At 45.7% G+C, this 24,421-nt stretch overlaps 1 protein-coding gene across 3 annotated transcripts; it reads left to right on the top strand.

Moving 5' to 3' along the window:
- Positions 1-1,180: 1,180 nt before the first annotated feature.
- C7H14orf93 (chromosome 7 C14orf93 homolog) lies at positions 1,181-23,977 on the top strand. Of its 3 annotated transcripts, none has more exons than XM_059181638.1 (7): positions 1,181-1,277; positions 13,259-14,191; positions 16,695-17,015; positions 21,065-21,126; positions 21,342-21,445; positions 22,556-22,668; positions 22,934-23,977. In XM_059181638.1, the coding sequence occupies exons 2-7, from the start codon at positions 13,592-13,594 to the stop codon at positions 23,351-23,353; spliced, it is 1,620 nt and encodes a 539-aa protein (XP_059037621.1). In that variant the 5' UTR covers positions 1,181-1,277; positions 13,259-13,591; the 3' UTR covers positions 23,354-23,977. The 3 variants fall into 3 exon arrangements, with proteins under 3 accessions (XP_059037621.1, XP_059037620.1, XP_059037622.1); XM_059181637.1 differs by having other exon boundaries at positions 1,188-1,277; positions 13,141-14,191; XM_059181639.1 differs by lacking the exon at positions 16,695-17,015 and having other exon boundaries at positions 1,188-1,277; positions 13,141-14,191.
- Positions 23,978-24,421: the final 444 nt, after the last annotated feature.

The raw sequence follows: 24,421 nt of genomic DNA, 5'->3' as shown, positions 1-24,421 counted from the left end.
GAAGTGTTCAGAACAACTCTTGCACAGTAAGTGCCCATGAACCATTACTGGAGAAGGCACATTCTTTTTTTTTTTTTTTTTTTTTTTGAGAAGGCACATTCTTGTTGTGGGGTCTGAGTTTCAAAAATTGTGTCTTAGTCTAGAAAAAAATTCACTCATTTAATTATAAATGATTTTTTTCCCAGTGCTTACCAAATGTCTACAGTTATGCTAGCTGCTGAAGTAAGAATCAAACAACAACAAAAACAACCAGTTCCTGAATGGAAAAAGAAGTTTAAGATACCATCTCTGATCTCAGACAGCTTACTAGTGTGAAATCACTCAAGTATGTGAAACAATCAAGGTTAAGGGCTGCTAACCCGAGAAAGCCTGAGGTTGATGCCAACAGGAGAGAAGGAAGTGGCCTGCGCTGACTGAAATAGCTGAAGAATGGGTAAAAACTGACTAGTCAGAGAAGAGGAAACAGGCATTATTCCACGCAGACAGGAGCACTTGAGCAAAGGAATAATTCGGGGTTGAAAAGGTGAGGGCAGTGGGAACCAAGAAGGAACAAGGGTGTGGGGCCAGAGTGCAGGCGGTTTAACGTTTAAGTACAGGCCACAAGGTCCTCATGCAAGAGGTAAAGGGGAGCCATTTTAGGTTCCTGGGAATGCTATTTTAGCCAGCTGAGAAAAACTGGAGACTCAGGCTGAGCAAAAGCAACGCCAAAGTCTATTTTGTCCTTCACCTTGCTTGAAATGTTCCTTCCCTTAAAGGTGGGAGTGTCAAGCGACAGACACGACCCAGGGACGTTCTACCTGGAAATCAGCCGACGCACCAAGTCCTTGATGCCTAATTCCAGTCTGGAATTTTACTGACTAGCTAGCTAACCAAGTTTAGCAAATTGTCAGAAGGAGCTTGCTCACTGAACTGTTATTCGTATTGATGCGGGGGGGGGGGGGACGGAGGGGTCTCGTTTCACTGAGAAAGGACGATGGGAAAGGGTGAGGAGGGAGAGAAAGTGAAAGGAAAGCGACAGAGGTGGGGAAGGGGATAGATGAGAACCCACGGCGAGGGTCCAGCCGGGTGGGCGTCGGGGTCGGGGGTCGCGGGGCCCTCAGGGGCCCCCTGGGGACCCGGCCTCTGGCGCGGCGCGTGTGCTCGCGGGCGGGGCGCCCCCGCGGCCGCCGGCGGCCAATCCGGGAGGGCGTCGGGGGAGGGGCGGGGCTTGCCGGCTCCGGCGCCGCGAGTCCTCCTTTTTGCACACACACGAATACAAAGAGCCATACGACCTTCGGGTATCCTTTTTCCATTTTTTTCCCCCTCCTTAATCTTGTGTGTGTTTTCAAAATTTTTAAAAATAGAGATCTGTGGCAGTGCTGGGGTGCGGAAACTGTTGCTAAGGGGAATTTGTGCTTTCCCCCGTTTCTTTTTCTGTCTCTCTTCCTCTTTCTTTTTTCCTGGTCAATGTTTTAAATATACCAAGAAGTTGAGAAGCAGGATGACCGTGTACAACTATTTACAGCCAAATTTATAGTTTTTTTCTTTTTGTTTTCACAGTTTAAGAACTGGTAAATTTTTGTGGTTGAGGTATTTAAGAAATTTAGCTGCTTGGGGAGTATAGATTTTTTTTTTTCTTTTTTTCTTTTTCTTTTTTCTTTTTTTTTAAGGCGGGGTGAAGGGATAATGTATATTTCTGCCACGGGCAACGTCGAAAGAAGCGGAGAATTGAGACTCCCTCACAAAGCTGTTTGCGTGCGTTTTACACACCCTCCTCCAGAACCAAAACCAAGTGGCTTGAATGTGGCAATTGTCCAAGGCCAATAGGTTAAAATGTTTGGATATTATAATTGAGACACTCACCTCCCCGGGGAGGTGGGCAAAGCCCTTCTTACAAATGTGTCTTACATTTTCATGAAGACATTGTGTGCGTGTGTGTGTTTGTGTGTGTTTTGAAGCAATTGATTTTATAAAGATTTATCTTGGGGTTTGTGCTTTGTGTATATGTACAGTATGTGTATATGTGCCATATCAGATTTTGTTTTCGAAAGAGATTACCTTTGATTTTATGTGTGCAAAGTAGCCCTTATTAGGCTGTGATTTTTTTTTTCTGTTGTGTTCCCAAATGTGATCCAAATAGGATTTCGTGTGCAAATTAGAGCTTAGAAAATCCTATGCTCAGCATACTTAGGCACTTTCATTTTATGTGCATTTACTGTATTTTTCTACTCCTCTTTTAAAGTACCAGATTAGTGAATAATTAAATAATTCCCAGGGAGTATATAGTCCATGTGGCAAATGAGGGTAGGCAATTTATTGAATCTGTGGTTCGAAGCCTTCTTTAGTGACTGTTTTGCCTTAAGTGGTTTTGCTTTTTATTGTCTCACGTTCTTAAATGTACAGCTGTGTATATTTTGGCCTTTATGTGTGGTTTGGTTGGTGTGTTCAGAAGGGACGTTCTCTCTTGGCTTTTTGACAAAATGGTCGTTTATAGGTTGGGATTTGTTCGAAAAGCTCCACAGCTGGCAAAGTGTCAGGAAAATAATCCAGTCAAGTCCAGATCTCAAAAACCATTCATGGTGGTTGTGATGGGAGAGGGGCAAAGAGGAGGCAAAGGCAAATAATATATAGGAGGGGGATAAGAAATGCATTGTGGTTATCGTGTTGCATTTTTGGATTGAGTAGCCTTCTCCCCAGGTCTAAGAGTCACAGAGAAAAGGGTAAGAAGAGGAGGACAGAACAAGCTCAGAGCAAAGCCTCCTGTTACATGAGCCTTCGTCTCAGGAGCCTTCATCTCACTTCATTCTGTTACTAAGCCACTGTCTCCTATGAGGAGTCAAAGGGAAAATATATTCAAATCTGTATTCAGATTGGAGCGAAAGCATAGGAAGTATATAGGATGATGAGGGAGAAACTGGAATGTCACCAGTGAAGCAGCAATCAGGATATTAAAAAGAATCTACCGTAGAGTTCAAATTTAATTACATCAAAGCTTCTGTAGGAGGATGGAAATACATTTCCATTCCTCAGCCAGAGCCCTACTCAGTTTCGGGTAGGATTTAGGGCGCCTAAACAACAGCTTTAGAATTACTTGTCCCAGGTCTTGAAATTCATTATAATGAAAGTGGCCCTCTGTGGGCTCTCTGGGCTTCTCCCTTGTACTGGGTGTTATTTTTATTTCCTAACAATGCAAGCCAGATCAGTACTTAATAAATACTGTCTCAAATGTGGATCATTCCACAAGTTTAGACCTGCATGCAAATCTCTGAAATCTAGTCAGATTCCAATGACTCTGTGGTGGCAGCAGTGCTGGGAATTTTTAATGGAGTTTTGTTCTCATTCTTTTCCACATCACTGCAGGTCATCACTTTTTAGCTTCCCGGGAGAGAGAGCTTGTCCCAGAGAGGTACACAACCCAAGCTTCTGACTTGCTATTTGATTTTTACTAGGAACCTAGGCTCATGCCTGGTTTCCTTGCATTGAGTCCCACGAATGTATCGTTGGCTTGGCCTTCCTACCAAAGCACAGCTAAACTCGGTTGACTGGGAATCCCCGGGCTCCTAGTGATGAAAACTTTGAACTAAGGGGAACTTCCCACTTTTGCTAGTGGTATCTGAAAGATCCGTAACCAAGGCCGACAGGAATTAAAATCCTTCCATCACCAAATGTATGAGGCCTGTTAGTAGCACTGAATTTATAATCGTGTACACGCAGCTTTCTAAGCAGCGACGAACAAACCCAAGTAAACAAAACAAAACAAGCCAAAGATGGCGCCTCATGGCCTTGAGAAAGCTTCGCAGTCGTGTCCCTCCCTGAAGTGGCCCCTCCTTTCCCTGGCTCGTTGAGTGATTGTGGATTGCAGCCAATAACCTCCCCGGCCCTGCTTCCCCCGTCGTCCAGTCGCCAATCACCGGGAGCCAGAGGACAGGCGGGGCGGTGTCTCCCCGCGAGCGCGCGCTGGCGGGGTACACGGGCCGGCGCCGCAGTCTGCCTCAGCCGGGCCGCGCGTTCGTGTAGGCGCCGCTGAGTCAGCTGGAGCCGCGGCGCGGGGCACACGAGGTGGAACACCGGCAGTGACGGAACACCTGTAGGGCTGCCAGAGCCGGGCCGCAGCGGAAAGTTCCCGGTGGCTCTCCGCCCAAGTCCGCAGAGCTTTTGCGGCCACGAGTCTACCCACGGTGACCCGGCGAGATCCCCGATCGGGCTGTTTGCTCCTACACCCCTTTCCCCGGAACCCCCAGGCCACTCTGCGGTGAGGCTCAAAGGCGAGTCGCCCTCACCCGTGCGGCCTGACCCGAGGGCAGTGCTCGAGCTCTGTTCTCCCAGTGTCGGAAATGGTTCTGCTGTCCCCGGTGCCCACCTGTCATCTCTGACTAATATTTAATCCACTAACATTTACCGAGGGCTCGCAGGGCGCATGATGTGGCTTTAGGAGCTAGCTTTTCATTTTTCAGTTGATCCAGAAATTCAGGTCTTGTCCTTTGTGTCAGACACATTTCTACGGAAATCTTAAACCGAGAATTTTAATTTTAGCAAGTTGCATTTTTAACACATGTAAATAAAAAAGACTGTGGCGCTAGGCTAAAAACTCTTAAACCACTCTACAAGTATACTTGGAATCTTTGGATTAGGGGAAGCCTTTTCTTAGAATCTTATTCTCCCCTTAGGTCTACATCTCTGTCTTTTTTAACCTCTGAAAATTAGGTTCTAGACTTTCTCTGCAAAACAGTAGATGGGTCGATCTTTCAAAATGTAGTAAAGTAATATTTTATGGTATTTGCTTTCTTGCTCTGGTGTGATGAAAGGGCTCTTTTTTGATAGGAACAGGTGAGCCGTATTGCACCTCCAAGTGGAGGAGCTGGGCTGACCAGCACTTTGGAGCTTTGAGTGGCCATTTTCCTTTTATTTCTTAAAATGAAAATTACGGTATGAATTGCTGTGCTTTGGTAATCACATTTAAGGAAGTCCACCACTAGCCTGACCCTGAATGAGTCAAGGGCCCATTACAAAGACATACATCATCAGAGTGATACCATATCATACACATCTATTAAAGAGTGAGGAAACTTTTATTTTTCATAGTTTGGAGGTGAACTCAGTCATGCAGAAAATTCAAACTCAGAATGGGTTGAAAGCAAGCAAGGGAGCTGCCACGAGGATGATATATTTAGTTCTACCACAAATACATGTGACTGGGGAGGAAAGAGGTAGTTAAGATTATGGACACTCTCACCCTGAACTGTCTAAAGAAGATGGGTTTTCTTTCTTTTTTATCTAAATATTTATGAAGAAAATACCAAAATTATTGGAAAGTACATTTTCTGGGCCCCTTTCACATGTGTTAAAATTAAACCAACACTGAATGAACCCCAAACATGTATTTTATGCAAACTTTAGTTTGCCAGCTGCCATCACTTTGTGTTGGCAACTCATCAAAAGAGTAAAGATCTTTTTCTTAAAACTCAATTCTAAAAGTTGATAGCATTTTGCAAAAGACTTGTATATTATTCTGTGGTGGTCAACCTTAGTTTATTCCTTTTCTTTTTTCCTTTCTGGAATGAAAATATGAATTCTTGGCTTGCAAATAAATTAGCAGTCTGAGTTGCAAAAGTTGACTGTATTAAAATGTTTGAGAATGATGGTTTAGACATTGCCCACATAATTTACTATAGTTAACCATTGGTTTGCCAAACAGTGCATGAATGGCTTCATGTGTTATTGAATTAAAGTTATACATTTTGAGAACTAAAATAAAGATATCAGAATAAAGTTTATGTACCTTAATAATATTGACAGTGTTAAATGGGCTCTAGAACCATAAGCCAGTGCTGGAAAAAAGCAAGAATAATTAATTATGTTAGTTTGGAAGCATTAGGAAAGGATTTAACAGGTTTGTAACAACAGATAATGCTGTACTGTTTATAGTAAAGTTCTATTATCAATTTGGATTATTCATACTGAGGAAAATCTGCCTCTAAGTAAAAAGAGAGTCTTAATACTGTATCTCTTTGTCTTCCTCTCTCCACCTCAATGAATCTTTGCTCTGTATTCATTTTTCTTCTCTGTAGTTTTAGGGAAAAGTTACTCTTCCTTCCTTCTCACATTGGGAGGATCCTTCCTAGAAGAAAACTAATTCTTTTCTAATATCTTCATCTTTTACTTTCTCACAGCCGCCTTCTTTTTAAGTCTTGTTGTCCTTCTTTTCGTTTCATTTTTTAAAGTTTTTATGTATTTGACAGACAGAGGTCACAAGGAGGCAGAGAGGCGGGCAGAGAGAGAAGATGGGAAGCAGGCTTCCTGCCGAGCAGAGAGCCCAGTGCGGGGCTCAATCCCAGGACCCTGAGATTATGACCTGAGCTGAAGGCAGAGGATTAACCACCTGAGCCACCCAAGCGCCCCCATTTTATTTTTAAAAGATTTTATTTATTTATAGAGAGGCGGGCAGAGAGAATGGGGGGGAAGCAGGCTCCTTGCTGAGCAGAGCCCAATGCTGGGCTCAATCCCAGGATTCTGAGATCTAAGCTGAAGGCAGAGAGGCTTAACCCACTGAGCCACCCAGGCGCCCCATTTTATTTATTTTTCTTTACTTTTCTTTCTTTCTTTTTTTTTTTTTTTTTAAAGTAGGCTGCACACCCAACCTGGGGCTCGAATTCACAACCCTGAGATCAAGAGTCATATGCTGTACTGACAGGCAGCCAGGTACCGTTGGTAGTTCTATTCTTAATTTATTGAGGAACCTCCATACAGTTTTCCAGAGTGGCTGCACCAATTTGCATTCCTAACAACAGTGCACAGAGTTCCTTTTCCTCCACATCTTCACCAGCACTTGTTGTTTCTTGTGTTTTTTATAGTCATTCTGAGGGGTGTGAGATGATACCTCATTGTGGTTTTGATTTGCATTTCCCTGATGAGTGATGTTGAGCATCTTTCCATGTGTCTTTTGGCTATCCGTCTGACTGTCTTCTTTGGAGAAATGTCTCTTCACGTCTTCTGCCATATTTAAATTGGATTATTTGGTTTTTTTTGTGTTGAGTTATATAACTTCTTTAATTTTGGGTACCTTTATTGAATATGTCATGTGCAAATATCTTCTGTCATTCAGTAGGTTGTCTGAGTTTTGTTGACTGTTTCCTTTGCTGTGCAGAAGTTTTTTGTTTTGATGTAGTCCTGTTATTGTTTGTTTTTTGGGGGAGGGGAGGCAAGGGGAAAGAAAAAAAAAATTTTTTTAAGATTTTATTTATTTATTTGACAGAGAGACAGCACGCATGAGAGGGGAGAAGGTCAGAGGGAGAAGCAGACTCCTCGCTGAGCAGGGAGCCCGATGCGGGACTCTATCCAGGGACTCTGGGATCATGACCTGAGCTGAACGCAGTTGCTTAACCAACTTAGCCAGCCAGGTGCTCCGAAAGAGAGAATTTTAAGCAGGGTCTACACCCAGTGCAAAGCCTGACCTGGGGTTCTGTCTCACCACCCTGAGATCAAGGCTTGAGCCAAGCCACTTAACGGACGGAGCCACTCAGGCACTCCCCAATAGTTTATTGTTGTTTTTGTTTCCCTTGCCTCAGGAGATATATCTAGAAAAAACGTTGCTGTGGTTAATGGCACAGAAATCACTGACCTTTTTCTTTCTGCTTTGTAAATAGTGAAGTTCTAGAGCCTCTTCTGACTTCCTTTTTATTTCCTTCCTTCCTTTCATAACTAAACTCTAGAAAACTTAATTTCATGTCTTGTTTGCATTTTCTGTCCATCAATTTTTCTTTCACCTACTGCTTTGTATTACTTTCACTGAAAAATTACCGCTCTGGTCATGACCAATGACCATCACAGACAAATAAAATGTATCTCCTTAATTTTCATCTTCTTTAGTCATTCTGCTGCACCTGTCACAGTTGATTAGATCCACATTCTTGAAATTCTTTCTACATTGGCTTTCATAACACTTTTTCTCTCACCTCACTGACCATTCTTCTCTTTTAATGAAGCCTCTTGCACAGGTTGGCTTTAAGCGCTGTCTTTGGCCTTTACATTTCACACTTTATCCTTACTCTGTGGAGAATGCATTCACTCTCAGGTTCAACTACCACCCTCCAGCTAAAGATTCTAAATCTGCATTCCAGCCGTGACCTTCCTTGTGGTTTTTCGTTTGTTTTGTTTTGTTTTCGGTCCTAGTCAGTTGCTGGTAGGACATCCATTTAAAGATGTTGCTATCAGTTTGAAATTTAACTTGTCAAGTAAATACACATCTGGGGTGCCTTGCTAGCTCAGTTGATAGAACATGTGACTCTTGATCTCGGAGTGGTGAGTTTGAGTACCAAGTTGGGCGTAGAGCTCACTAAAAAAATAATAAATACATACATACATATATACACACACATCTTTTCTAACATGATGGTGCCTCCTCTCAATGTCTTCATTTCTTTCTTTATTTTTTTTTAAGGTTTATGTAAGAGAGAGTATGTGCGCATGTACACACGTCAGCGGGTTGGCAGGGTGGGAGGCAGCGGGAGAGGAGAGACTCTCAGGCAAGATTCTTTGAGTACAGAACCTGATGTGGGGGTGATCCCACAACCCAAATCATGACCTGAGCCAAAACTAAGACTGGGATGCCCAACCAATTGAGCCACCTCAACATTTTCATTTCTGTCATTCTGTTATTGGTACCATCTGCTGACCCTCAGGTTGATCTTGAAGTTGTCTTTGCCAGTATTTCTGTGCCCCGCATTTATTAAGTAAAAAAATATTGGGTGCCTGGGTGGCTCAGTTGGTTGGGCAACTGCCTTCAGCTCAGGTCATGATCCTGGAGTCCTGGGATCCAGTCCCGCATCAGGCTCCCAGCTCCACAGGGAGTCTGCTTCTCCCTCTGACCTTCTTCCCTCTCCTGCTCTCTCTCACGGTCTCTCTCTCAAATAAATAAATGGAATCTTTAAAAAAAAATTATCAGGTTTTCTGTCAGAATGTTGAACCTTCATATCCACAACCCTCATTCTCAACTCACTTCCGGTTTGAAGAGTCTCCTAATACTATCTAACCCTTCCACTTTAGGTGTCTAAGACAAGGGTCAGCAAATTGCCATCCATAGGCTAAGTCTGGCCTGCCGTCTGTTTTTGTATGGCCCATGACCTAAGAATGGCTTTTATATTTTTTAATGTAAGTGTTAAATATAATATCTTATGACATTTCTGTGTTTATAAATAGATTTTATTGGAACACAGTCATTGTTTATGTCTTGTCATGTTTATGTATTATCCATGGCTGCATTGTGCCACAATGGCAGAGTTAAGTAGTTATGACAGCAACCACATGACTTGCAAAGCCAAAATTACTCTGTCTGGTCCTTTATAGGAAATAGTTTTCTCACCCCTACTCTTGGAGTTTCCTTAACATGGCTTTCAGAGTCCTGTGTCAGCTTTCCATACCTTTGCTCTGACCTCACACACATACAGCGTAAATTCCTATAATGTTTGTTTTTCCTCTCATCTCTCACGTCTTCCCACCCTACCAGTTCCTTTTATACATTGTCCAAGGCTTGGTTGGAGGTTCTTCTTCTGTAAGACCCCTTTCTCATATGATTCGTTTTGTTGATCTCTCCAGTATTTTGAACTGTCTCCTCAAGAATTTTTGTCTGCACCCATATTTTTAGGCACTTGTGTATATTCTGTTTTGTTTCTTAGACATTCCATTCTCACATATGCTGTAAGCTTTTTGCATTCTCACATATGCTGTAAGCTTTTTCATTTTGCATGTAGGGACTTTGTCTTCCCTTCATTTGAGTATTTGGTGGTGGCAATCCATTTTGGTGACTCATCCTTCAGCATGGCCTTGCATAGAGAATTTTTAGAAACTTTTTTTTTTCAACTTGTTTTTCTGTAATAGGGATGTATGTAGTTAATGAAATGTGTGTGTTTTGTTTTTAATCCAACTTATCCAGCATTTAGATTGTTATCTGGTTAGGAAATATTATAATGTGAAATATTCCTTCATTACTTGCTGGCTTTCCTTTCTTTCCTTGTCCTTTCATTTCAGTGTCTTAGAGCTTAAGGAAATACAGGAGCCAGGAAAATTAAGTCATCAGGAATGTCCACAGAAACCGAGTAAGGGTTGTTTGAATACCCATTGTGCTATAGTGCACTGTACTGAGTTTATATAGACCGGTTAGTAAACAAACAAACACCAATTATTGCTCTGAATGTGACATTCTAAAATAGACATAGTTAGGGGCACCTGAGTGGCTCAGTCAGTTAAGCGTCTGACTCTTGATTTTAGCTTAGGTCATGATCTCAGAGTTGCAAGATTGAGCCCCACGTCAGGCTCTGTGCTGGGCATGGAGCCTGCTTAAGATTCTCTCTCTCTTTCTGCCCCTTACCCCAAATAATAATAATGAAAAATAAATAAATAAAATGACCATAGGTGGGTTTTTTTTAGATTTTATTTATTTATTTGAGAGAGAGAGCACAAGTTGGGGAGAAGGGCAAAGAGAGAGAGAGAAGCAGACTCCTTGCTGAGCAGGGAACCTCACAGGGTTCGATTGCAAGACCCTGAGAGTGTGATCTGAGCCAAAAAGGCAGACGCTTAACTGACTGAGCCACCCAGATGACCCAGACGTAGTTAGGTTAATATACAAAATAGAAAAGCAGAAAGAAATTGAGGAAAAAAATTAGAGACAGTAGAATTATAATTTGGGATGGGGGAGGGGCAAAGGGAGAGGGAGGGAGTGATTCTTAAAAGCAGGCTCCATACCTAGCCCAGAGCCCAATGTGGGGCTCAATCTCTCAACCCTGAGATCATGACCTGAACTGAAATCAAGAGTCGGACGCTTAACCGACTGAGCCATTCAGGCACCCCAAATCATGATTTTTTTTATGTCAACACACATATGAAAATATATCTTTAAAAGCTAGCAAAGTTGTATATTATCCCCAGTCTAAAGCCGGTTCATGAGACTAAGCAAATTGCAAATACTTTGTTTTCTTAATTACCTCTCTAATGTATACCATAGAAGTTTTTATATGCATACATGCATCTTTGTAGACTTAAATTTATTGTTGCTTAGAAATTTGTTATTAAATTTAGGGGGAAAATCCCTCAAGTTCCATTTCAAGGCACAGCATTTTTTTTTTTTTTTCAAGATTAGGAAATCAGGATGGAGCTCCAGGATGGAACACAAAATATTTTGGGAATAATCATCCTACCATCCAGCTGCTATTTACGGGGCACGGACTGCATGCCAGCACTCTGTAGGTGCCTTACCTACATTACATATGTGTAGTCGTCACCAAAACACTCCCAAGTTGGCAGAGGAGAGCGCTGGGGCTCAGAAGAGGGAATCATTTTTCCAAGTTCACACAGCTGTTAAGTAGTAGAGCAGGATGAGAAATACATATATTTTTTTCCTTTTTTCTTTTTCTTTTTCTTTCTTTCTTTTTTTTTTTTTTTTTAATACTTCCAGTTCAGTGCTGTTTTGGATTGATGATCTGGGAATGACCATTCAAGGGGGAGGGGAAGGGCTTGAGGCAGGCACAGCACTGGCAGGGGTTAAGGCACTTGCAAGAAAGAGTAAGTGTTTGGGGCAAGAATGTAGCTTTTATCATTTTGGTACCAGAAGGGGTACCCCACCCAGTGTGCCAACCTGATGCGTCTTAGTATCTGATTTTACAAATACTGAACCCAGCTGGCAACCATTTGTATCTTATCTTCTACATAACTGTCTTTTTCTCACAACAGCTGTGTTTCAGGTGACACTCCTTGCATGGTGTTGGTTAAAAACCCGGCAAGAACAGCGAAGGCCCTTATTTAGGAAGGGAAAGGATTTATAAATGCTTCATCCATAAACTGACACCGGACTCGTTTACTGCCTTCTTCTAACCTTTAGTTTCAGGTTAAGCTTGCCTTCCAGTGACTCTAATGACAGAGAAGCTGCAAATGGATATGAGTGAAGTTCTTACATGTCAAAACCTGGCACAGAAACATTTTTGTTTGTTTGTTTTTATGTATAAAAGGTGGAAAGAGCAAATCAAAGGCTATTCTTTAATAGCCAAATGTAATTAAAATGCATGGTCAGATTTACATTTTAGTACCGAAGAGGCACTAAATGAGATTGCTGATTCAAAAAAAAGAAACCCAAATCTCAATATATAGAAAATCTTCTTACCCGCCTCCTCTTTTTTTTAATTGTGATGTTATGATATCATTTATAGGGTAAGATGGAAATGTATCTCTTGTGGAAACTGTAAATATACCTAAGATTCTATCTTAGGGAGCTTCAGACAGAGGGATTTTTTTTTTCCCCTATAATCAAGTATTTAGCAAAGACAACATGAAGCTCCTTGGACTGTGCTCAGTCATACAGTCCAACCTTCCCATACCTTTTTTCTTTTTCTCCTAGAGTAGTTTAGTTGCTTACCTAGGGTGATTCAAAAGTGAGACACTTTGGTTTATCATCAATATTCTGGTTTTGTCTTTGATGGGGCTGGTCATGTGGGGACTGAGCTATTTCGACATGCCTTTTGAGCTTTGTCCCTCCGTCAAGGAGCTTGAGAAGTGGAGATGAGGGGCCTCAGAGGTGATTTCTCCGACCTACCAGCTGTAGGATTCAGAACAGCTGGATTTCTTTTCAGAGGCTGGAGGCCCAGATGCACAAATGTGAGAGCCAGGGGCTGGTTGGCCTGTGGTCACCACAGCTTGATTCTCTGATCCAGCTTTTCCCTTCCTTTCCCTGCCCCATCCCCAAAGTGCCAGTGATAGAATCGTGTGAGGTTGGTGACGTGTTGAGGGCTGTCGGCATATTCCTTACTTAGGAGTCTTACTCTGAATGCATGTGTAAGAAAATTATAGAGCGGGTAGAATCGTGATTCTCTATGTCAACAAAAAGTGGTTATCAGTTAAAAAAATAAGCACTAGATTGAAAGTGGCAATAACTGGATTCTGCTGTCTCCCTTGACCTTGAAAAAGATCTATAACTCGTCTGCATGTCTCTTCGGTGTACCTGGGGTAATGTGTATTTCCTAGAGCTTCGGTGTGGTTGAGATAACCTGCGGGAAGGGTTTTGAACTCCTTAAAGAATGATGTCAAGGAGACAAAAGGCAATGACTGTTACTACCACAAAGACAGGGAGGAGGTAAAGACAGATCTGCATTTTCTTCCTTAATCTTCTCATCTTTCCAGATGCTTGTGGGTCCTTTTGAGTCCCCCACCCCTCTGTTCCTCAGGTTGGAGTGGTGGTGGGGTTCCATGCTTGGGTGCAGGAAGAATACCTTCTACCCCTTGACACTGTATTCATCAGGAAGGCCTGTGTAGGCACCACCCTTTGGGTCAGCAGTGATTGGGACCCCCACCGCGCTGTGCTGGGAGAGTACAGGATCTGCAGATAGAAGAAGGCATCTCTCTGCAGGCTGAGGACAGGCAGCCATGGAAGGTGTACTCCTTCCTGGCTTGCCTACTCCTCCTTCACCCAGCCCGACGCCTGGTACCCAGGCTCCTCTGGTCACCTGCCATGACACAGGAAAGTGAATCCAAAGAGGCTGGTGCTTCCCGCCTGCCTCGAGTGGGGCCGACTGGGAACACCTTTCTGAGCAACCCAGCAGTGTGAGCATACTTGTTCCCGCTGCCATCAGCCATGTCCTTCAGTGCCACCATCCTCTTCTCCCCTCCCGGTGGCAGCGAGGCCAGATGCTGCTGCTGTGCTTGCAAGAGCGAGACCAGCGCGAGCAGCGCAGGGTCCCAAGGCGGGAACCCTCCCGCCAGCACCCCCATCACGGTGACTGGACACGGCCTGGCCGTTCAGAGTTCCGAGCAGCTCCTGCACATTATCTACCAGCGGGTGGAGAAGGCTGTGGGCCTGGCCGAGGCCGCTCTGGGGCTCGCCAGGGCCAACAACGAATTGCTGAAACGTCTCCAGGAGGAGGTGGGTGAACTGAGGCAAGGGAAAGCCTCTGCCCCCAACGAGGATGCGGACAGCCGGGCGCACGACTCCCCGCCCGAGGAGCCGGGGCCTCTCAAGGAGAGCCCTGGGGAGACGTGCAAGGCAGCGGCCGCGGCGGAAGAGGAGTGTGACAGCGTGGGCAGCGGCATGCAGGTGGTGATCGAGGAGCTGTGGCAGGTGGGAGCCGCCTCGGCCGTGGGGCCCGGGCCCTTGGGCTTCCCGGCCGCGCAGAGAGACGCGCGGCTCCCGGGGTGCCCCCTGGCGGCCGGCGACGCGGCCCCGCTGCTCAATCCCGTGAGTAGGGCCGCAGAGCGGGACGCGCGTGTCCTGGGGTGGCTCCCGAGGGCTTCTCCGGTCCTGTCCCTCTTCCTTCTGCCTCCCTCTGGCTTCTGTCCGGCCTTCAGCCTCGCTTTTGGGGGTTACTTGTGCGCAAACAGGACAGGCCCGGCCGTCCCTTGCCGGCGGGCATAGGCAGCCCTCGTGTGCCTGGCTCCCCACCGCAGCCCGTATGGCAGGAGCTCGACTCCGGGGTGCGGGGCGCTGGCCGTGGCCTCCCCTGCCTCAGGAGCTCTGCGTGCCACCCTCTCCTCCACAGCTGGCTCCTCTGCTCCAGGGGCTCTGCCTCTCCTGGCGAGGAGGCCTGCCGCGCACAGACGGCTCATTCATATTTTATCACGAGCCCTCCGCCTGCCAAGAGGAATTCAGTACAGAGAGATGGGAATGGAGGGGGGGCAGGCAGAGGTGGAGAGAGAGGGAGGGGACGGGGGAGGGACGGAGAGGGAGGAGAGAGGGAGAGGACAAAGGGAATGGAAGGACAGGGGTAGGGAGGGAAGGAGGCAGGTGGAGAGGAAGGGTTGAGGAAGGAGGGAAAGTGAAAAGAGCACAGAGGAAAGGTGAATCTAAATGGGAAGAGAATTGAGGCGGGCAGGAGAACGTGGGGGAAGGTGGGAAAGAGGTGGAGGAAAAGGGAAAACGTAAGGATGAGAAGTGGACAGCTGGGAGTTCCTGGGAAGAGAGAGATGTCATCGTCGGGAGAAGAAGGGGAGCAAGCGGGCATATTTTGTGAGCAGGAAAAGACACAGAAGTACACTGTGATATTTCAGTTTCTTTACTGCTCAGGGCCATCTGAGCAGGAAAACCCTGGCTGAGTGGAGTAAAAACTGCAGAGCGTGGCACTTGGAAGTATGAAAAGGAGATGGAGCAACTAGGGAGATCACAGAGATGGGAAAGTAACAGATGTGTCACCACTTGAGAGACAGTGGGAGGTCTGTTAGCTCTCCTCCCCCATGATCCCTCTCCCCACGTCCTCTCTTTCCTCCTCCCTCATGCACAACAAGGTCCAGACACCCAGGAAAGAGAGAAGGAGCAGAGCACACAGGGGAGATGGAAGGGAGGAAACTCCCAGCCCATCTGCTAGATCTGAGAAATGAATGTAGAAGCCCCTGTCCTCCTCCAGTGCCACCCTGTGGCTGGTCACTGCTCCCTGAAGGCCTAGACATGTGGTGGGTGACGACCACTGCTGCTTGCCCCATTCAGCCCAGCCAGGACTCTGGATGGGGGAGCTGCAGGGAGGTGGGAGGAGGCAGGGGGCACTAGGTACCAGGCTAGGCGATGCCCTGAGCTTTGGTTCTGTCAGGCAGAGAAGGCTTCCGAGCCGACAGGATGGAATTAGATTTCACAGCGCAGAAAGCAGCTCACAGGTCTATAAATCTCAGCTTCCTCCCCCGCTTCTTTCTGTTTTTTTTTTTTCCCCCACTTTCACTGTTTTGTTTTCTTGGCTGCAGAAATCCCCCCTCCTTTCTTCCCTCTCTCTCCTTCCTCCCTCCTTCCTTTCCCTGCCCTGTATGTCCTTGAGTGAGGGCACAGGCAGCAAGTGGATGTCAGGACAACAATGACAGTCGGGTGAGGCCAGAGCAGGATCAAGATGGGGCACAGACAGATCCTGTGAAGGGAATGGGGGGGGGGACAGTTGGTGCCAGCCTCTCTAGAAATTATTGACTTTTTTTTTTTTTAAGATTTTATTTATTTACCTGACAGACAGAGATCTCAACTAGGCAGAGAGGCAGGCAGAGAGAGGAGAAAGCAGGCTCCCTGCTGGGCAGAGAGCCCAGTGCAAGGGGGGGCGGAGAGTAGGGTGGGGGGGCTCAATCCCAGGACCCTGAGATCATGACCTGAGCTGAAGGCAGAGGCTTAACCCACTGAGCTACCCAGGTGCCCCATTTTATTTATTTTTTCTTTTCTTTTTTTTTTTTTAAGTAGGCTGCACACCCAACCTGGGGCTTGAATTCACAACCCTGAAGGAAGAGGTTTAACCCACTGAGCCACCCCGGTGCCCTGAAATTTCTGACTTTATATCTCTCTTCTTTGCTCCCATTTTTCTCCTGTTTCTCCTGTTTGTGTTATCATTTTATTTTCTTGTTCTTTCTCTTGCTTGATGTTCCTTTCTTATCACTTCCTCCCCCAATCCTTTTAGACAAAATACTTGCCTGGCTATGATTCTTACACCCAAGAGCAAATCATAGATGATTCCTCACAAATAGAGCATCAGAAACAAGCTTTGTCCTTGTAATCAGTCCTGTGGGTAACGATTCAACTCGAGAGGCCATGTATTTCTAAGAAATATTTGCCAACACTCCCATAGGAGCCCCCGAGAAACAAGCTGTTGACCATTAAAGACTGTGCTGGATTTCCCCTGCTTTCTGCTCTCTCTGTTCACTATCCTTGGCCAAAGAATGATGGTTGACCGAGTTCCCCTAAGCCTGGATGGCTAATGGGCTATTCTTTTTTATGTTCTTAGCTGGTGGATGATTATGTGGCCTCTGAGGGTGCAGTACAGCGGGTGCTGGTTCCTGCTTATGCCAAGCAGCTCTCACCAGCCACACAACTGGCTATCCAGCGGGCAACCTCAGAGACAGGGCCAGAAAATGGAAGCAAGCTGCCAACACCCCGCCCTGAGGACATGCTCAGTGCTGCTGCTGCGCTGGAAGGTGCCTTGGAAGAGTCAGGCCCTGGGGGAACAGGGGAGCTGAGACACTCTCTAGGGTTTACTGCTTCCCCATGCAGGACCAGAGGGAGTGGGCAGAAGAACTCCAGGCGCAAGCGGGATCTGGTACTCTCTGTGAGTGAGCTCAATTCTATACATTTTTCTTCAGTCTGGAGAGAGAAATGAAGAATGAAGTGGGGGTTGATTTTAAATGTCCCATATTGAATGAATGGTGTCCTGGATCCTACTGGAGGGGGAGGGAAAACAAGGAGACAGGCTGGTCCATGGCCCTAAGGATGGGCAGGCCCCCTGCTAATCAGGGAACTTTAAAAAAAAAAAAGAATTATTTATTTGAAGGACAGAGATCACAAGTAGGCAGAGAGACAGGTGGGGTGGGGGGGGTGGGCAGGGGGAAGTAGCAGGGAGCCGTATGTGGGGCTCAATCCCAGGACCCTGGGATCATGACCTGAGCTGAAGGCAGAGGCTTTAACCCACTGAACCACAGAGGCGCCCCATTGGGGAACTTTTGAAAGGCTTTTCCAAATAGCTTGAAATATTCTGTTTATAAAGAAGGGTTTCCTATCACCTCTCCTCCCCATGAACTAATAGTCCTGATGGGAAGATCTTTAAAGGATTGAGCGGCCTGACCACTGAAGGGTAGCACGGGAAACAGCCTGCAGATAACTGGTGTTCAGGGTAAGCAGCAAGGGACCCCTTGGCAGAATGGCCAAGGAATGCTGAGGTGGCACAGCCCAAGGGCACAGAGGGCCCCTCATCTCTCAGCTCGGTTAAAAAGGTTTGGTGAGTCTAGGGATTCCAAGGGCTCTTGGCAGGGAAGGTACTGGGCTGAATCAGTTGGGCCTAAAACTTGGGAGTGGCTTGGAGCTTTGGGAGCACCCCTAAACATCCTTCAGTGCACAGGGCAGCCACCCACAATGATTCGACCTAAAACATCCATTGTGCCAGGGTCAAGAAACCCTACTCTAGGGTGACCATAGTCCCTTGGATCGCCTTTGCATCCCCAGACATCTTTCTGATAACGGGGGGGGGGGGGTGTTCTTTAGCTAGATCCTGTTCATATGGACTATAAGGCATTTCCCTTCTCTGGCTCATGGCTGATAGAGTCATTGGAGAGTTCTGAATAGGAGGGGAGTTCACCATTCACACCCACCAGAAATCTCATCACAGTGTAGCCCTGTTCCTCTTGTCACAATATTAATAAATGTTGAAGCCCACCCAGTACTGTGCTTACCAACTTCATCTTAACTGAAGATTCTTCTTTCATTACTTCTTGTTTCTTTTTCCCTTGTCTACAGGCTCCTGACTCTTACCTTCCCTTTCCTCTGGTTTGTTTTTACATTAAAGGTTTCTTTCCTTCCCTGGGAAGGAAGACACCATTCATAATCAGAATCAGCTGGTTTCTTTTTTTTTTTTTTTTTAAAGATTTTATTTATTTATTTGACAGAGAGAGAGATCACAGCAGGTAGAGAGGCAGGCAGAGAGAGAGTGAGAGGGAAGCAGGCTCCCTGCTGAGCAGAGAGCCCGATGCGGGACTCGATCCCAGGGCCCTGAGATCATGACCTGAGCCGAAGGCAGCGGCCCAACCCACTGAGCCACCCAGGCGCCCCAGAATCAGCTGGTTTCTAACCTTCATTTTAAATTTTGGTTATGTTCAGGGATAGCTCACTTATCAAAAACAGGGAATGGGTTTAGTTTTTCTGTCTGAAACTTCTGGCCCAAGAGGGCCACTCTTGCTGCCAGTGACAGAAATGGAGCATATACCTAGAAATGGATTGCAAGGGATTTCCCAAAACTTCATAGTGTTTAAATCATGAGTAAATGCATAATAATTACAATTTGCTTAAAAATGGGACTTTTGACCACTCCCAATTCTTCCTACCTCCTCCAGCGAGAGGTCTGGGGTTGAGGCCTAGCTGCTGCCTGCCTTTTGGAGAGCCGGGTGGAACTGAGGACCTTACAGGAGGACAATGTGCTCACCCCTCCTGCTCTGTTACAGATGCTTGAAAGGGCTCTGGAGGATCAGTCAGGGAATTCTCCTGCCCATCCCAGAGGAAGGTTTCAAATGTACTTGTGCCAGATTGGTTTCGAGGGAGAGGGTTAGCTGCAGGCCTTTAGTCTTCCAGCCTTTAGCTCTGGGAAGGAATCAGAGAGGCATCCCTCCAGTCTGCTTGGGTCACTAGGGATTGCTGCTAGGGATCCAAAAGGACCAAATGGGAACCACAGACTTCTTGGAATGCGGCAGATCCCAGCCACACCTTGGGGAAATGTATTTATTTTTAGCTCGCTCAGGAGGTAGGTGAGCCAGCAGCCTTCACAGTCTTAACACTTATTATTGTCTTAGAGTATTTTCCCTTTCCACTTCAAGCCTGGTTTGATTTTTATCAGCTGATCTCTTCCAATCCACTTGAGTTGGAAGCTGTGCACCTCCTCTCCCTTTCTTCTTTTTCCTCCCTCCTCCTTCCTTTTCTTCTTCTCCTCCTCCTCCTTCTTCTCCTTTTTCTTCCTGCAACACTTTCAGATTCTTTCTGAAGCATTCACCTATCTTTTGTGATTCCTTAGGTTGGGACTCTGAAGAGGTAAAATAACCATATCAAATATGAAGCTAGTTTAATAACGGTCCTTTTTATAGAGTGGAGGCCCTAACCATAAACACTTGATGGTACTTTCCTAAATGGATATGGTCAGTCCTAGAGGCAGAAGGGTAAACTGGGGACTCCACAGCTGCAGCTGACATCCTGACATGAGTCCATTGGTTTGGGACTGGCAATTTCCACTAACCTAGGGAGCTTGGGATGAAAATACCACCAGAAACACTGGAACTAAATTTAATTGGAAGAAATGTAAAGTCCTGCATCAAAGTTTAAAAAAAAAAACAAAACAGTTGCAGAATGGCATAGATAGTAATCCCTGTGAAAAAATGGACTCGAGTTGACTGTATGCTCACTAGGAATGAAAACTGTGACCTTAGGAATAGGGGTGGCATTGCTAAGAAAGGTAATGCCATCTTGGGTTTCATTCCTAGAAGTGTAGTGTGCCACTCAGCAAAGTAATGCTCCCTTTGGCCTGATCTCCACTGACGCATTAGATTCCATTCCCACTGCCACGTTGTCCATGGGACACTGGCAAGCCAGAGAGCCTGATGGTTTTGAGAGGCGTCTGTCTGGAAACTGTGTCATGAGGAATGGCTGAAGAGCTTGGGGACATTTAGCCCGGATAGAAAACCTGGGGAGTACATGAGAGTCTTCAAAGATTTTAGGTGCTATTAGGGGCAAAATTGGCCAGATTTCGGAGTCTAAGACAAAACTTTTTAACAACCAGGGATGTTCAATAGTAAAATAAGCGGACTTGAAAGAATAGTGAGAACCCATTCTTAAAGGTATTCAAGCAAAGCTGAAAGTAAGCCTTTAGAATGATGTGAAGTTGGGAGATTGGGTGATAGGGTCTCCAAGATCCTTTGCGTTTCACATTTCTGTTACTTTAGGTTTGTGTTTTTTAGACCATGGTGTGTGTACCCTTGAGATTTGTGGTAATGTGCAAAGGAGTATACTTAGGGCATTTTCCTGAGTCCTCAATTTTATGAGACATTAGAATTTCTTAGACATTCAGAAAACATTTAAAAAATTTTTATTTTATTTAAGTTCAATGAATTAACATATAGTGTAGTGTTGTTTTCAGAGGTAGAGTTCAGTGATTCATCAGTTGCATATAGCATCCGGTGCTCATTACAAGACATTTTTAGATTAAAATAAATACAGATACACTGTAAAGAAAACTTGAAAGTTTGCAAGAAGAGGGGCCCTCAAGGAATGTCCATGAGCAGTAATCCTGGTGTATATTTGCTCTCTCCTGGTTATCAGGAAGGATTATGTTTGTGAAAATGTCTGAGACCTTTTCCCCTAGTGGATTATATTCCCCAGAAAAAGAAGTGAAACCAGAGATGATCCTCGAGTCCTCGTACAAATTAAATGAAAAGGACCACAAAAGGGAGGACATTTGAAATACTGACTTGAATAGGCTCTCTGGCTAAGAAGGGGCACCAGCAATGGTGCCCAGCCTATGGGAAGGATTCAGGCAGAGAACCTCATAGGGATGATGCCTAGGGAACAGAGGAGGGTTTCATCATATCCACTCCCAGCTTGAATCTTTTTTTTTTTTCCCCCTAGAAATTGGTCCACAATGTGCATAACCACATCACCAATGACAAGAGATTCAATGGGTCTGAAAGGTATGATCCTCTTGAGAAAAAAGAATCACAGGGTATTCTGCCTCTTCCCCCTGAGGGCAGTAGAGGGTTACTCCAATGTAACAGTGAGGCTAAGGTTGCCCCCTGCATCCTGTCCTTGGTCATGGGGGAGTTTACCTCAAAGTTGATTCGTGCCAGGAATCTCTGTCTGGCTTTTAAAATGCTGACTGCCTTGTTCATGATCTTCTTTGTGGCAGCATCAAGTCCTCTTGGAATATTTCAGTAGTGAAGTTCCTTCTGGAAAAGCTCAAGCAGGAGCTGGTGACCAGTCCCCACAATTACACTGATAAGGAGCTGAAAGGTGAGAAAAATTGAATTAACCCCCATCCTTTTTCCACTCACTGTTCTTGGTCAGAGAAGAGTTGTAATGGAGGTGATTTAAGCAATTTTGAAAATAGTGGACTTTAAAACATTTTTTTTGGCTATTCTCACACCTTTACAGGATTGTTTCTCTTTGTTTCTTTCTTTGAGAGAGAGGGAGAGATTGAGTGGGATGGGGGAGAGGGAGAGAATCCCAAACAGACTCATCGCTGAGCACAGAGCCCCAACACGGCTTGATCCAGACACTGAGAGCACAACCTGAGCCAAACCCAAGTTGGAAGGTCAGCCGACCTTCTGAGCTGCCCAAGTGCCCCTTTTTCTTTCTTTTTAAAAAAAATATTTTAATAATTAAATATTTAATTTAAATATTTATTTATCTATTTAAATATTTATTGGGGAAAGAGAGAGAGAGTGCAAGTAAGGGCAAGGGCAGAGAGAGTCCCCACTGAACATAGAGCTGACTCCGGGCTCCATCTCAAGACCCTGAGATCATGACCTAAGCCCAAATTACTCAACCGACTGAGCCACCTAGGCACCCCAGGATTGTTTCTAATTGCCTTTTTATTCCCCTATCCCACTTGAAATGAAAGTAAGAGAAGGAAAGGACTAACACCAGCAGGCATGATATTTCCACAGGGCCTGAATAGGGCATTACAAAAAGGAAGTCAGAATCCAGACCTGCCCTTTTGTCCCTAAATATTACATCCTGGGTTTTCTATTTTCCTTACTCTTCTCTTATTTGCCCGTAGCTAACCCTGCAGCATTAAGAAAGCTTCTGCTGAAAAACTGCTGGTAATCCACTACCGGGAGAGTAGAATAGGGATGGGTTTGATTGATCAAGCCCAGGTTGGGGGAGGAAGCTACAGAGCTCGGACTTGTTGAGTGCCAGTGGGAGATATGGGAGGAGTCAGTGCTGGGTGGGGAGGTGAGCAGAGACAGCCAAACCTAAGAGAAGTAAATAGATGCTGATGAGTCTGTGAGAAAACCCACCTTCCAGAGTGATTCTCACCTTCCCAGCCAGTAGTGTTAGGGCAGAAAAAAAAGGGCTGAGGACCTGCTCTCTGCCCCCTCCCATTTCCCTCCTTGCCAGGAGCCTGTGTAGCCTACTTCCTTACTAAGAGGCGTGAGTACCGCAACTCCCTGAACCCCTTTAAAGGCCTGAAGGAAAAAGAGGAGAAGAAGCTTCGAAGTCGCAGATACCGGGTAGGTTTCTAGGCCTTCCTTTCAAGACACTAAACACTAAACCCTACTAAGCTGCAGTGGGACAGGCCAAAGGACGTGGCATCTGAGGATAGGGTTGAGAGCCAGGAATGTTGGCAGATATGGGGGGGGCAGTTCTAAGATGACTTGGGGGCTAGGTTCTCTCAGACACAGATTTTATACGGCCTTCTTCCTACGAGAACCCTCTTCCCAAATCTAATCCACAGTTTGTTTCTCTTCCTGTCTCTACCCTGGGCTCCTTCCTTAGCTTTTTGCCAACCGATCCAGCATCATGAGGCATTTTGGACCTGAGGACCAACGCCTGTGGAAGGATGTGACAGAGGAGCTGATGTCAGATGAAGAGGACAGTCTTAATGAGCCAGGTGTCTGGGTGGCCCGGCCTCCCCGGTTCCGGGCCCAGCGCCTCACAGAGCTCTGCTACCACCTGGATGCCAACTCTAAGCATGGCACTAAAGCCAACCGTGTGTATGGGCCTCCCTCAGACCGATTACCTTCTGCTGAGGCCCAGCTCCTTCCACCAGAACTTTATAATCCTCATTTCCAAGAAGAGGAAGACGAGGGAGGTGATGAGAATGGACCTGTCTCCCCATCTTTCGACCAACCCCACAAAACCTGCTGTCCTGACTTGAACTCATTCATTGAAATCAAGGTGGAAAAGGATGAATGAAATCTGTAACCAAGAATAACTCTGGATTCTGCCATTCCCCATGTCCCAGGAATGGGGCTTCCCAGAATAACAAGATGTCCTCTGCAGTCTCTCTCTTCTCACCACAGTCCCCAATGGAAGTGAAGCTGGGAGCTGTGGTGGGATAAAAAAAAAAAAAAAACTTACCTAGAAGAGGGACCTCCCTGCTCCCTGGGAACGGCAAGCCAGAAAATGCTTATTTCTAAGCACACACAGTGCCTCGGGGTGCCTGGGCTGAGAAGAGGAGGAGGATGAGTCTAAGAAACATGAGGCCTTCTTGACATATGCCCCATCACGGAGTTTTTTTGGTTGTTGTTTTTGTTTTTGTTTTTTTCTGGTTTCACTGAAATCTCGGGGAAGCTACCGTGGTTGCACATTCTGCTTCCCCCTGACTGCTTGTCTGGCTCTGCGGTGGCTGCAGCCTGGGACCAGGCCGGGGTCCTACTGCCCCCTGGTGGGCAGTTCTGTCATGGGCTGGAGTCTTCTGAGCACTGCTCCATATTTGGGAACTGGGAGACTAATATAATAGCTGTTGTTTATTGAATTATGTAAGGCAGATTTTATTATTCCCATCTTCCACATGAAGAAATTAAAGCCTAAAGAGTTCCCATGTCCCACTGGCAGCTGCTGTCCCCCTGTGTGACCCAGCGGTATAGGGGGCTTTGTAGCTATTTTCTTAGTCATGTCAGCCAAGCTATATTTCAAGGAAGGGGTGAGTGTGTGTGTGTGTGTGTGTGTGTGTGTGTGCGCGCGCACACACACGCGTAAATGTGTGCACACGCGGATGCACACACACACACACACACTTGCATACAAACTTTGTGCCTGATGAATGGAATGTGAAGTAAAAATGGCTTTCTGTTCAGTCGGTCATACAACAAATACTGATTACTTCCTAGGTGTCAGGTACTGTGTTAGGTGTTGTGGGTACCCTGTGGAGCAGGTCAGATGCTGATTAGAGGTTTCATTATCTAATCAGGGAGCCAGGCAGTTAAGTATACAGTGAAATGAACTGTGATAAGGGTGATGATAGGGGAGTGTAAGGGGCAG

Source organism: Mustela lutreola, chromosome 7 (genome assembly GCF_030435805.1).
Source record: "Mustela lutreola isolate mMusLut2 chromosome 7, mMusLut2.pri, whole genome shotgun sequence".
Taxonomy (NCBI): domain Eukaryota; kingdom Metazoa; phylum Chordata; class Mammalia; order Carnivora; family Mustelidae; genus Mustela; species Mustela lutreola.
Note: the sequence above shows the minus strand (reverse complement) of the source record. Positions and strands in the feature narration are given on the sequence as shown.